The 12,995-nt window shown below is 48.0% G+C and overlaps 2 protein-coding genes across 2 annotated transcripts; both read right to left on the bottom strand.

Annotated features, from left to right (window-relative positions):
• Window positions 1-512: 512 nt before the first annotated feature.
• BKA67DRAFT_304818 (uncharacterized protein) lies at window positions 513-2,527 on the bottom strand. Its single transcript, XM_046096101.1, has one exon. It carries the CDS (start codon window positions 2,187-2,189, stop codon window positions 546-548), a length of 1,644 nt encoding a protein of 547 aa, XP_045957200.1. The 5' UTR covers window positions 2,190-2,527; the 3' UTR covers window positions 513-545.
• Window positions 2,528-5,669: 3,142 nt separating this feature from the next.
• On the bottom strand, window positions 5,670-8,760 carry BKA67DRAFT_536626 (uncharacterized protein; the record flags this gene model as incomplete). Its single annotated transcript, XM_046100192.1, has 5 exons — window positions 5,670-5,822; window positions 6,266-6,942; window positions 6,974-7,758; window positions 7,809-8,078; window positions 8,135-8,760. The coding sequence occupies 5 exons, from the start codon at window positions 8,758-8,760 to the stop codon at window positions 5,670-5,672; spliced, it is 2,511 nt and encodes an 836-aa protein (XP_045957199.1).
• Window positions 8,761-12,995: the final 4,235 nt, after the last annotated feature.

Raw genomic sequence — 12,995 nt, 5'->3', positions numbered from 1 at the left:
TTGCAGATCAATGTACAGATTCTCTACAACTTGGCAGGAAAGAATTAACCGCACATGAAATCACTGGTAAACCTTCAGTGGAACCGCCATCAATACATGCCCTCTGGTCGGTAGATTGCTGCCGTCAATTTATTGCTTCTCACAATCCTAAGTCAGTTGCCACATGCAGTGATGACAATAACTCCTCATTCCAGCAATCTCTGGGAAGTTCGTCGCAGGCGTTGAGATCGAAAACTCTTTGTAATGTATGTTCATTGCTCAACGTGACTATACAATTGGGGTATATAAATTTCGTGAAGTCATTAGAAGGAAAGCCAAAAGAATCCAAGCCTCTATACAATTTCATTCGTCCCATTCATGCATTCCCTGCCCGTATGTACCATTTATGTTCTAAAGTCGTGAATACATCATACATGCCATTAAGAATATCCATGAAGAGGAATCCTGCTCAAGCAAGACCATTTCCCCTTCCATATTGATAGATAAAGTGTGTGGTAAGGACCGACTTGTTAGAAAACAGTATAATCTCAACTTCGTTGACAGCGTCAGTAGTCAACCTCCTCGCCAGGCGCGTCTTCTTCGCTGTATTCATTCGGCAGAGACTTGGTACTCCTCTGCGGCTTGAGGGGGTTGTGGAGTTCGAGTTTACCCTGGGCATCTTGCTGGACAACCGCAACATCAGGGCGGAGGACCCAATTCATCAAGGTGGGATCATTCATGCCTCCAAACGTAATCATCGACTCCAAGCCACTCGAAGCCCTCTCAAGGTGCTTAGCTACATGCTCCATTCGCTCGTCCCATGAGTTTGAACCACTGGCTTGGAAGCTGCATCCCGTAGCTGGACATGTCATGTACTCGGGTAACTGGCAACGTAGCTTGTGGGCTTCCTCTTGACAAACTCTCACACGATCTTCCCACTCTGGGAACGTCTTTTTCGCTTTGAGTTGTTTCTTGACTGACGGTGGTATGTGCATCCTACGAAGGTGTTGAGTGTACAGGTCTTTGCGGTTGAAGATGGCACCATTAGGTAGGGCAGGGCAAGCGATCTCGGGCTGGGAAGGGTATGATAAACGATGCTTTGTTGTGCCTGTGGCTTTGGTCAAGGACGCCGACGTGTTTGAAAGTTTCGCACATCCATCTTGGTCGCAGAGCCAATAGTGTAACAGGAGGTGTTGCGAAGCAACATGGCGCTTCCATTCGTTCTTGCTAGCAAAGGTCGAATCGCAGCCGGCGAAGTGGAATACACAGATGAAAGGTCGTGTGTGCTGCTGTTTGATGTGCTTCTGTAGACCAATCTGGTCTTTGAAAACGGCGTCGCGACACTGGTCACAAGCCAAGCTGCCCTTTGTGATTGAATGGATCTTGTTTGTTGACTTTGGGGTTATGGCGGCAACATATTCGCGCTTGGCCTTCTTAGCTGGCGAGATACTGACTGAGGAGCCAGTTCTCTTACGCTGTTTTGGTGTGCGGCTTGTGTTTGAGGTTGTCCTTTGATGTGCTGCTCTTGGGCGCCAATCCTCATCTTTGATATCATCTGCTTGGTAATGCTTCTGGTCGTTGGAGCTGTCTTCGTCGTCGTCATCGTCGTCAAGTGGTGGATAGCTACCAGGCTCTGCATATATTTCCTGTTTGATGAATGATGTCTCGGCTAGACTTAGTGCCCTTGAGATTTGTATTGGCTCTTGTCGACTCCTTATACTCAAGTCACAAGTGCTGCCATTGCTAGACATGCTTAGTTCGCGGAAAGGGAACTCTGGCTTGTCCATGGCGTAAATAGGCGGTTCTTGATAACGATTGATATCTTCTGGCTTGATGCAGACATTGTTAAGACCTGCCGACTGAACAAGCTGACCTTGAGACGTGAAATTGTCGTACTGTATCGTATAAGGCGACATTACATTGTGATCTGGTGTTGACGGATTGTCGAAACTGCCATCACTTTCGCTGGGAGGGCTATAAGCGCTGTCGCACGTGGAAGACCTCTGATCGAACGGAGACAAGTGCCGTGACATGAATACTGGTGGCGGCGGAGCAGTCTGTATATTCCCATAATCATAACAGGAATAGTCTTCGTGGGCCATTTGGTATTGGTTGTAGTGCGCCAGGTCATGGAAAGCATTCGAGTCTCCTAAGTGTGGATCGATGTAGAATGTGTTGACACCAGGCCACACAGTTTGCTGGGAGGACATGACAAATGATCTCCTATGTAGAGGAAGTGCAACGTATATACTTGTGTGTAGGAGGAAATCAGAAAATATGTCATAAAAGTTGGCGTTCTCAGACCATGAGAATTTGGCGAGTCGTGTGTCCAGTAGAGGCGGGCACTAACACACAAACTACCATGCCAATTGACCCATGAACAGATGGGAACAATGATATAAGTATATGGAGAAAGATTGTGTAAGCTTTCTAACTTCAGAGGACTGCACAATAGTCTTCTAGCATGAGTTCGTAGGCAGCTGTGAGGCGAAGCAACTGGTCTGGAGCACTTGCTTGCAGACAATAGCCTCGAGAACGACGCGATACTTAACTAAAGTATTATCTTTGAGGCCAGGGTCATAATCATTCACCCCTCGGCCACCTTTGGAGAGATCCACCACAGCAGCAGAGCCTCAAGTATCTTCGTACTAAGTACCCTCGTACCACACCACTTTGGCAGGCTCAGACTTTTGGCCCCTGCCAGCAATCACGCTGGAAGGCGGATCGTCATTACCGCGACGGCTTGCTTTTTATCCCACGGCTTTCCCAGGCGCCTGGCGCGACAAGGCATGCAGACCCCTGGATCCTGGCTAGAAGAACTGGCACATCGGTTCGGGATTGGATGGTTGTGCTGTTTATGAAATATTGTGACTGTACCTGTACTGCTACACAGCTGTGGTGAGTTGCAACAGTGAGCATGGTGCGCGGCCCACCTCATAAATTCCTATTTCGTCACGCGCGGGCATGGTTCGGACAGGCTGGCTGATGGGGACAGTGGAACTGGGAAATTCAGTCCGGGCAATGATAACAAGCCTCTGCAAAGTCCTCCACTCGGTCGCATACAGCCAGCTTACACAGCAATAATATGGAAAAACCCGTAAAGCATTGGAGACGGGCGACGGGCGACGCAAATGCAGTGAAATTGTGGCTAACCTGGTACGGCAACGCGAAACTGCGAGGCAGATGCTGCGCACAGTTGTGTTCCGAGTCCTGACCCCAGGTTGACTCTCCCACCCAGTTTTGTCGTCACGGGCAATCAAGCTGCTGTTATTTTCTAAGTACCACTTCGCGTACATTCATTTTCTTTGGTGGTTTTGTTAAATCTGCCAACCACGTACGACGAGTCTAGACAGGCCGAAGATAGCATCACTCGTTACGACCATAAATTCGCCCGGTTGTAGAGGAGCAGTCGACGTCAACGGCCCTGTCGATTGAGTAACAGGAGTCGGGTTCAATTCAAACCAATGGCCACGCATCGCTTGGCAATCTGGAGATGGCGGGGGTCTTGGGATGTGCTCAGTTCCACCGCCGTGGAACCCGCACTTTGCGCATGGGCATGGGCTCCATGGAAGTAGCTGATAAATGTTTCATGGGAGTTGGGTACTTTGATGGTGACCATATAATAATATCGCTCGGGATTATAGAGACAGATCAATTAGATCTAGGGTTGCTTTGAATGTAGAGAAACAAACCTTGTCTATTGTCGCCGGATATGAGCACGAGCAGATCTCTGGCTCAACTAGACTGTGGGGACACTGAACAGGGGCATGCGAGGGACTTTTGTCTACTGTAAGGATCTTTACTCCGTATTTCACAGCAATTTGGGCCTTTGGAAAAGAGTCGAGAAAGTCTACAGGTCCGTGGAGAGAGTTCTTGACAGTGCGACTATGTCCTACCCATGCCACGAAGAGGAACCCCGGAAAACTTGATGGGGCTATCTATTTTATGGACGGCTTGTCCCTAAACAATTTCTCAACACAGGGTAGCTCACGGCGCCTCCGTTTCCGACCCCGAAGACTGGAGCAATAGTCGCGATGAATACCCGAAAAAGCTTTGGGGCCCTGGAGCACTACACTACACAGTAGAAATACAAGGTTGGACTCCTTCGGATTGTCGAACCGAAGGAGTGACTGATCGACAGGCTTCTTTCGCACAAAGATGATATATACCAATGAGGAGTTGTCAAGAAAATTCAGCTCCGAGCAGACCAGACCAACACTGTAGTCCCAATGTGTCAAAGGATGAGATGACACATTCTGAGATGTGTAACCAATAGACTTTGCTCTACCTTGCAAACACGCACAGCAGACCACACTAAGCCCTCCCAGGCGCTGTAGGGCAACTCGGATGGGGCAGTTTATCCATTTCGCTAACCCAGTGATCTCACACCCGCCAGTCTCTGTCTGTGCTCACCGAGCTAACTAGGCAATCAGTAGCCAAGACAAGGCAACCTCTGGGCCTCACTGGAGGTCTAGAGGCCTATATTCACCTCGAAGTTTCATAGGTCGTTAGAGCACCTCTCCATCTGACGACTTGAAATGATTGGAAAGCTGCCTTCGCTACTCTTGTGCCTCAGAACCTGATGCCTCAATGCGTTATGCCTCGGGCCTGAATATTGTTCACTGCAGATCAAATTTGTCACCGAGACTATGCTCTCTTCCGGCCTTTGGCCTAAGCGGTGGGGGGAAAGCAATAGAGCCCCAAATCAAACTGGGGATCCTTCCTTGTCCCCATATCTATTGTGAGAGATGCATCTTATGTCCCAGTATGGCAGCCAATTGGCCCCCAAAAAAGGCCTACCTCCCGACCCCAACTCGTCCTCGAAGAATGTCTGGAAACGGAAAATCAGAATTTAGCAGATCAGGGCGTATTTAGTTGATTTCCTGGAACTCCTTATTTCACTGAGAGCTATTCATCCTCGGCTTCAGTCTCATGTAAGTGTTCTAAACAAAGATATCCGAGTGAGTGAATCTCTAGCGAGTGCGTAGGGGTGTTAGTAGATCTGGCCCGGGCCCAACCTCAGCAGCCCCACCAAGCGATCCTGCTGAAAGCACGACAAATCCACATGCGCGGTATGTGCCGCGCTATAGCGAGTGCGCTGTGCGCTACCCTATCACACATGGTATTACTGCAATATATCCGGACCAAGTCTGGAAAGAAACAGGATTCTCGTTGACGCAGCATGGGATAACCCAGACTGATGCCCAATGCATCCAAGTCGCCAACATCAGGGTGTCTTGTTTCCTCTCTGAATTTCCCAGATGATTAACATGAACATTCCTCGACACCGCCCCCTTTTCGCACGTCGAAGCTGCGCCGCTTCCACCGCGGGTAGTCTCACTGCAGAACTTAAGACATGCAGGTTACAGCCGTATTCGCCATGCCTGACACCCTTTCTAGAAGGAGATGACGGTTTCCCGAAGGACAGCCGCCGGCGCTACACGCTCAGCCCCCAACAAAACACACATTTCCACGACCCAGAAACTGGAACCCAGGACTCAAGTGCCGGGGGGCCGTGGTCAGCTTTGGTTTCATCGGACCACGAGAATAACATGGATTCGTTGCAAGGGCTGCGTTCGTCCGTCATATGCGTCTAACCTATTGTCGCTCTATGAGTGTGATATGAACGATTCAGCACCGACTTTAATGATTCCACGTTCTTTCCCCACTTTGAAGTGCCTCGCTGTAATTCATTTATGGCACAGCAGATCGACCACTAAACTGACCATCATTGTCTCATCGGGAGGCTCTGACAGCACTTCCATGGCAACTCTCTGCGATCGCGATAAGAAAGAGCCAACGCTGACATAAGGCGGCTTGGGTAGCACTAGTCTAGCATGAATCTGCATAACGAGTCTCATAATTACCCGTACTTGCGCAAGGAGAACGTCAATTCACATGCCAAAGTCCAAATACAATATCAAGTAGATTGCTTACTGCATCACTAGTGGGATATCGTGAAATTTTTAAATTTTTTTTAAATTTTTTAAACAAGCACAAAGCATTGCCAGTGTATTAATCATCATGTCGTGTTACCTAGCCCAACAATGTTTCCGCCACACCATGATACTCGTTACTCCACACGGTATAACGATGAAGCCCCTGCACTGAAAATTCTACTACGTGCAATTGGAGCAAAGAGTATGTTGGCATTCAAAGCTGATGCACATTGGGTGCATTCCACTTCGAGTGTTACCTTCGCCGCATTGGCACTGGAAACGAGATGTCAGCTGGCTTATCCTGGGGAAACAAATTTCTATAGGTTGAAGTTTGAGTGTATGCTTACACATTTTATAGTTACCAGATGATTCGCGGATTTAGCTCTCTTGCTAGAACGACCATCCCCCAATCCATCGGCCTTGCGCTTGGTGCTGCCAACTCGGCCCAGCTCCTTCGGGTTTGTGTCAGCGGCAAGTGTCTTCCTGCTCACAAATTTTGGCGATGCTGAATTATCGTTTGTGGGTTCTGGTTCAGTTGCCGATGATGTCTCGGAATGTGACGTCGATTCGGGATCGACGCTCTTCCAATCATTCATATGCTTCTTTGACAGATCATTTCGCCCGGCAAGGTGGTCGTCGATATGGTTGTACCTTTCGGTCCAAGCATCGACACCCTTACTCTTGATTTTGATAACCCCTTCGCAGAAGCCACACCAGAAATTAGCTTCGCAATTCCGCCCAACACGGCATTCTTCTAGCTTTTTTTCCATTACATCTCCATTGAGTTGATGATTGGTCACCAAATGTAGTCTGAATGTCTCACGCCGATGACTGACCTTACCGCACATTTCTGTGGGGTTTTGAGCTCCTCTTACATCACATTTCCAGACCTCTAGAAGGAAGTGCTGGCTATTCTCATGTCGCTTCCAGTCATTTTTACTACCGAATCGCTTGGTGCATCCTTCATAGGTGCAGCCGTACGGCTTCTCGTGGCGTTTCAAGTGTTTTCTGACCTCTGTATTAGCTATTGCTCAATATCTAGATCAAACAGTTACCATACTTAAGCTCGCATCGTCGTGAGAACGATTTAGGACAGGATTGTAATGGACAATGAATTTGGCTATCCTGATGCTGGACGTTGGACTCTGGTTCCTTTTCTTCTGTAGACGGTATTTCTTCCTTCTTGTACCCGAACTCTTTCAGAACGCCTTTGCTCTGGAGCGCTTCAAGAATTTGTTTGAGTTTCTCGGGATCCTCGAGGTCTAGTACCAGAGAGGATAAATCCGCGGCGGTCGGTATTGAGACGTCTGGAGATTCCGAGGTGGCACTTTTCTCACTCCCATCGATGGAGAAGGGACTTGCAGCAGAGTCACTGCCACTTTCTGAGGGATCTGGAACTCCGATTTTCCGGTACTGAGTCTCTGCGCTTGTATCTGCATTCAGTCTTAAATTCGGAGATATTACCGCACGATGGCTCAGGTCTCCTGGGGTCACGAATTGGTGCTGTCCTTCTATCCGCTGTGGGATGGCAAAATCGTCGGAAGAAGGCGTCGCTGAAGCAGACTGAAGTTGTCTCTGGAGATTTGAGGCTTCTATTTTGTTCACAGAATCAGAGTCACCCTGGCCGGCAATTCCTTGATCTTGTCTCACTTGAGGACCGGGTGGATGTTGACTCAGGTTTGAAGCACCAGCCATAGACAATGTTGTTCCAACATTGGGCCGCTGTGGCCAATAAGAGCCGGAGAACTGATTCGGCACATCTGAACTCAACTGAAAGTTATATTCCTCCGATGGAAGTTGCATCCTTACTAGATCAGGTAACAACATATCCTGTGTAGGGCTGTAGCCGTTAGCTTATCTCGATCTTGATTGCGACGTGCCGAAACATACCGATGTATGAGCTTCTCCATCTCTTCTTCGGTAACTGAATGACGATGAACTCGTCTGATATGGGCGCGGAAGTTGTCAGCTCGGGGCCAGATCTTTTCCTTGTTCCTACAAGCACCGAGATCACATCGATAGAAAGTACCCGTGGCAAACTCGCCAGGGTGGCAGCTCCTCTTGTGGCGATCCAGATCGTTAGATGTACTGAATCCATCGGCCCGGGTGCAGCCTGGAAAATCACAGACATGGGGTCTGGTATGTCTTTGTTTATGCTTTCTAAATGAGGATTTCAGCGGCTGAGACTCTGTCGAAACAACCCGTTCACGACTTACTTGAGCTCCGAGTTTGTCTTCATAACCTTACGACAGGTTTCGCAAATCAATTCCTTTCCCTCCGAGTTTGTGAAACGTTGCATGGCAGATGCTGGTCTCTGACCCTGAGGCTGGACCCATTGGTTTGGATCCATGGTGAATGCGAAGTTGCCTACTATACTTGTATTTTCCTGAGTGTCCAGAGAATCGTCGTAACAGATGGAAGTAGTTGCGATGCTATGCTTGGGTCTATGGCTACCATAACCTGAATCTGAGGGCATGGGCCCAGGAGGGGCAGTGTCGCATTCAGAAGGAGAAATGCTCTCACGATAATGGCCCGAGAATACATATCCATTGCTTACTTGGGTTTGACCTATCTGGCTTCCGGGGGCGGCTATACCTTTTGGGTGCCAGGGACCATCATTCCTGGTGTACCATTGCTGTAGCGGGTCCGCGGACACTTGATGACCATAGGTGCTCAGAAGTGCCTGATCGGTCGTAAAGGGCCCAGATAGCAAGTTGGAGCCAGTGTCAATTCCAGCTAGATCCTGTGATCGTTGAAACAGGGACACGTCCATTCCTCTCGACGGCGTTTCTATGGTGCTCCCATCCATGTGCCTGGGCGATGTTTGTAGCTGGTTACTCATGGTGAACAGATGCACCTCTTGTTCTCAGCGAGACTTCTCTCGGTAATAATACTGAGATATCACACGGTCGAAGCCGATGAATGTATCGCCATGTAGCACGGCCTCGATTTCCGAAGGGTGCAGGTAGAAGTGCACTGTGGTACGGCAATCGCTGTCCTCGAAACACCAAAGTTCAAATCAAGCCAAACCGCGGGCGTATCTTCAAGGGGCTGTTGATCCTGTCATTAGCCTACCTGCTTCCTCAGGGCAGAGCTGATGATTCAACGGCGTTGAGACGCCAAGATGCGACGGTATCAGGCAACAGGGAGTCGGAGTGGGGCACTGATGGACTGAGAGGAGCATAGCATCTGGGAAGACTAACAATTGAGAACAGCGTGAAGCGTTTCGCAGAACCTTCTCCAAATGCTCCTAAGGGCTTGTCTAATTGGAGAAGCTATCTAGGAAAATTGGCAGTATGCATAGGTTGCTCGTTGTGGGTAGGTTTGCGACACAGTCAGATGGGAAAGCGAGGTGTCGCTGCGCCAAACAAGGTCAGAAGCGTCGAGGGTCTGTTCTGGATGTTTGCTGACAGTGCATGCGACTCGTAGGGAGGAGCCAGGGTCGCAACAACAAAATATCGTACCTGGATCAGAATAGCATGACGTACACTCAAGTCTGTCGTTATCGTTGTGAATTAGTCAAAGCCAGAAGCAGCAGAACTAGCGACGCCGCGATGAACGGGTGGAGGGCGATCAAGATAGTTGCAGTAGTCAAAATGAGGGCAGAACAGCACGACGTTGTAATAAGGCAACCATTGTCGGTACGATAAGAAGTGAGGCGGACACAGTTTTGCCCAGTCCAATTGTAGACATTTGATTCACTCATGTATGGTTAGGTAGGTCATGCATACCATTTTTTCTCTTTCGGTGACGGCTGTGGCATTGGTTGCCTCGTGGTGGCGCAGTGTGCCGAAGAGGCCAATTAAATGCATTAATAGGCCTCAACACGCTAAATTCGTGTACGTACTCGGCAGAGAAGCAACAGCACAAATTCAGAATGCCGGTATCAATCAATTCGGCATGGCGCGCGATCGTGCGATTTGGCATTCCGTTGAAACCAATATCACATGAGACAGATGCCATTGACATGTAAATAAAGATCGGTCGCAGAGCTGTGTCTGTTACTTCAGTGAATGAATATCCGGATTGTTTAGCTGTTTGATCATGTTTAGCAAGCCGCATCAAGGATTAGTCGATTGTTCCTCTCCCACCCCTTCACTATTGACCCGTCAGAATCCGGGACGGCATTGCTTATTTGGAGGTTCAGCTCCAGTCCTGCGATATTAGGTGACAACCAACGTCGCTGTTGCGTATACATAAAAAAGTTTATTACTGTCAGACCAGTTGAGTGCTCGGTTTTATGGCGCAACCTCGGAGACCTGGCATCTTGGGGCCGGCGGCACCATTGGCGGACACACATAGGTGTCACAAAGGACATTGCATGCCCATGGCTTCACGTGCCGGCGTGGATGGGGAGAGCTCAATATCGTGGCGGTAACGTAAGCTAAACTTCTACCATGTTAAGATCACTTTGGTGGCCAAATGGTTTCATGGTAATACAGAACGCAAGGGATCTGGGGCTCGGCGACACCAGTTGTCATATATTTATGAATAGATGAAAATGAGGTCATATTATCTCTATGATGAGAAATCCTCCTGTAAATCCATAGTCTTTAACATGCACCATTCGTCTGACTGGATAACCTTCAGAGGCGCATGCAAACCAAGACTCTAGACTATTGAACTTCAAAAGTGTGTCGCAAATATAGCCATTGGCTCGTGCAGTGACAGCTATGTCACTGGAGAGCCGCACGCATAGTCAAGGCAGGCCCAAAACAAGCTACGCCACTATCCATAGCAGCTGAGCTGAATGCCCGTTACTGTAACAACAACACCAGCAGCCTAGGTCAATACAGCCAAGTACGCGCCACTATGAAGGCATTTATACCAGATTAAGTCCTTGGTTATAAGTCTTATCAAGGTCTATCACACTAAGGCGAACATACCGCGGGATTCTGTGATGTCCGTGTATTCTCCTTACGCTTCTTTCAAGTTATATAATCAAACAAGGAGGGGGATAGTTTGACCGGGTTAGTTTATCGACATGGCAAGGATGTTTGAATACCCATTCCATACTTGTATCTAACTGGGCCACCGCCGATGGGGTCTCATTGAGTGGAAGTAGGTTAATTCCTAATGGGAATGACCTTTGACCACATGGATATTGGGCATCTATGTATAGTAGTTGCGTAGCCCTATCGAGCACAATACTCGCATTATCTTATTCCTAATCACAAAACGAACAGCACGTTTAGAAATTTGCTTCTACTAAAATAATAGAGCGAATGAACCGCTGAAACCATGTTATTACAGATGACACGCATGCTTCCACACAACATGCGAAGTCACGACACTGATCTCTGATCTAGATGGCCCAAATCGACTGAGTTGGATCATAAAGACGGTGATCTACCAGGACTATCCTGTTGTGCTGGCAGCGGCGCACTTAACACGTATATATCGAGGTTTAAAGGTTCCATTGTTGCCCAGTTGCCATGTGCTTGAACCGTTTCTTGGTCCACACAAACACATGACTGTATTGGTTGCCTGAAATAGAGTAACATGAACTGGGCTGCGATTTTGGCCGGTCTGGCTATTCTTAAGAAGGTTTCGGCGTTTGTATCAAATTGGGCTGGAATGAGCCCAGAGAGTATATTTGCTCTCAACCTAATTTCTGTTCACAGAGCTAGCGGATCGCTAGTAATAAAAGTCTTTCAAAGATATTAAGCAAACAGTCGTGTGCCGTAGTATGGTATATTCAAGTAACACACGGGTTGAGAAAAATACATAGCTATAACAATTCCCTACGCTCGATACATTTAAATCCACTTCGACAAGTCGAAGAATTATGTTAAGATACTTGCTCTTAGTGCAATTGTGGAAGACCTTCTCCATTTTTCTGCATCAAGCATTTATGCCTACCAGCTGCTGTAATGCCATTTCATAGAGTGGGCGACCTTGAAAAGTCTGTTAAGGACTCTATCTCGAACAAAAACTGTAACGAAGGTCCCTCTTTCAAAATGCGTCAGGCCCTGGCCCGATTCCCGCCGATGTTCAGCGTTTGTTGACCGGCTAAGAGCATTTACTTCTACCATCTGAGGTAAGACAACTTGGTTGCTGCAAACCCATTAGCTTCTCTAGACAGTTCTAGTTGTCACTTCGAGTTCTGCATCGTCAGGTATCACCGATCAAATCTACCCAACTGTAACGCCAACGCGTCAGGAACATGTGGGATGACGGGTAGCCCAGCATGGCACAAGAGCCCAAATGCAGGTTTCCCTTGAGCTATTCTACATCACTTAATGTCATCTTTCTGATAACGGTATCCCGCATAAACAACTAGAGACAGTATTATCTCATTTGCGTAAGGTTTGCCTATTAGTATGCAGTATCAGTGCCAAACCTGGCTCATCGTGAATCGCATCTTCGTGGAGCGCGTTGGGTAAAATTAGAATCTGAATTCATCACAAGCACTTAACACATAGCCGCGAATAAGTGGAACTAGCTAATCATATGTCAGATACCTGTATCATGCAGTTGTCCTTGCCAAGACGCCAGGAATTAATGTTTGCTTAGGTGGCACTTGTGCCTCTTGTCATCTTCCCCGGACCGTTCCGCGTCTATCCGCAGTCTGAATTTCTTTTTCGAACTGTTCTGATTCGTCAAGAGTACATTGAAGAACGTGTTTACCTGGTACTCGGAAAGTTGCTACTAAAGTCCGAGTCTGGGCAACCGACATTCTGGCAACCACCCGGCTCCAATGCAACCAATCTGTCACTTTTGGCATCTTTCACGATCTCTTCGCGATCTGCTATCGTGATATCTACGTTTCCTATTTAAGCTAAAAGTAGCTAGTTCTTAAATAGTCATGAACTTTAGAGGCAAATGCTACGCCAGACTCACGATAAGCGACGTTTAGGTGGTCTGTTAGGTCTTTAGATCTCCAGAGAAACTTCGGCATGGCCCACCTGTTCAAATTGAACACCTCAAAATCATATGTGTTGTGGTACATCATGAGCATGACTGGCAACAGGTGCCCGGAGTCACTAGGCCGGTCTTCTAGCCTCACACAGAATGCTATGGCGAGCCTGGTAAAGCTGGTGGGGGATCTTCAAAATTGCAGATGGAGGAAATGAT

The sequence above is a fragment of the Truncatella angustata genome (genome assembly GCF_020726525.1).
Source record: "Truncatella angustata strain MPI-SDFR-AT-0073 chromosome Unknown BKA67scaffold_5, whole genome shotgun sequence".
In the NCBI taxonomy this organism is placed as follows: Eukaryota; Fungi; Ascomycota; class Sordariomycetes; order Amphisphaeriales; family Sporocadaceae; genus Truncatella; species Truncatella angustata.
This window is presented reverse-complemented; position numbering and strand designations above follow the sequence as displayed.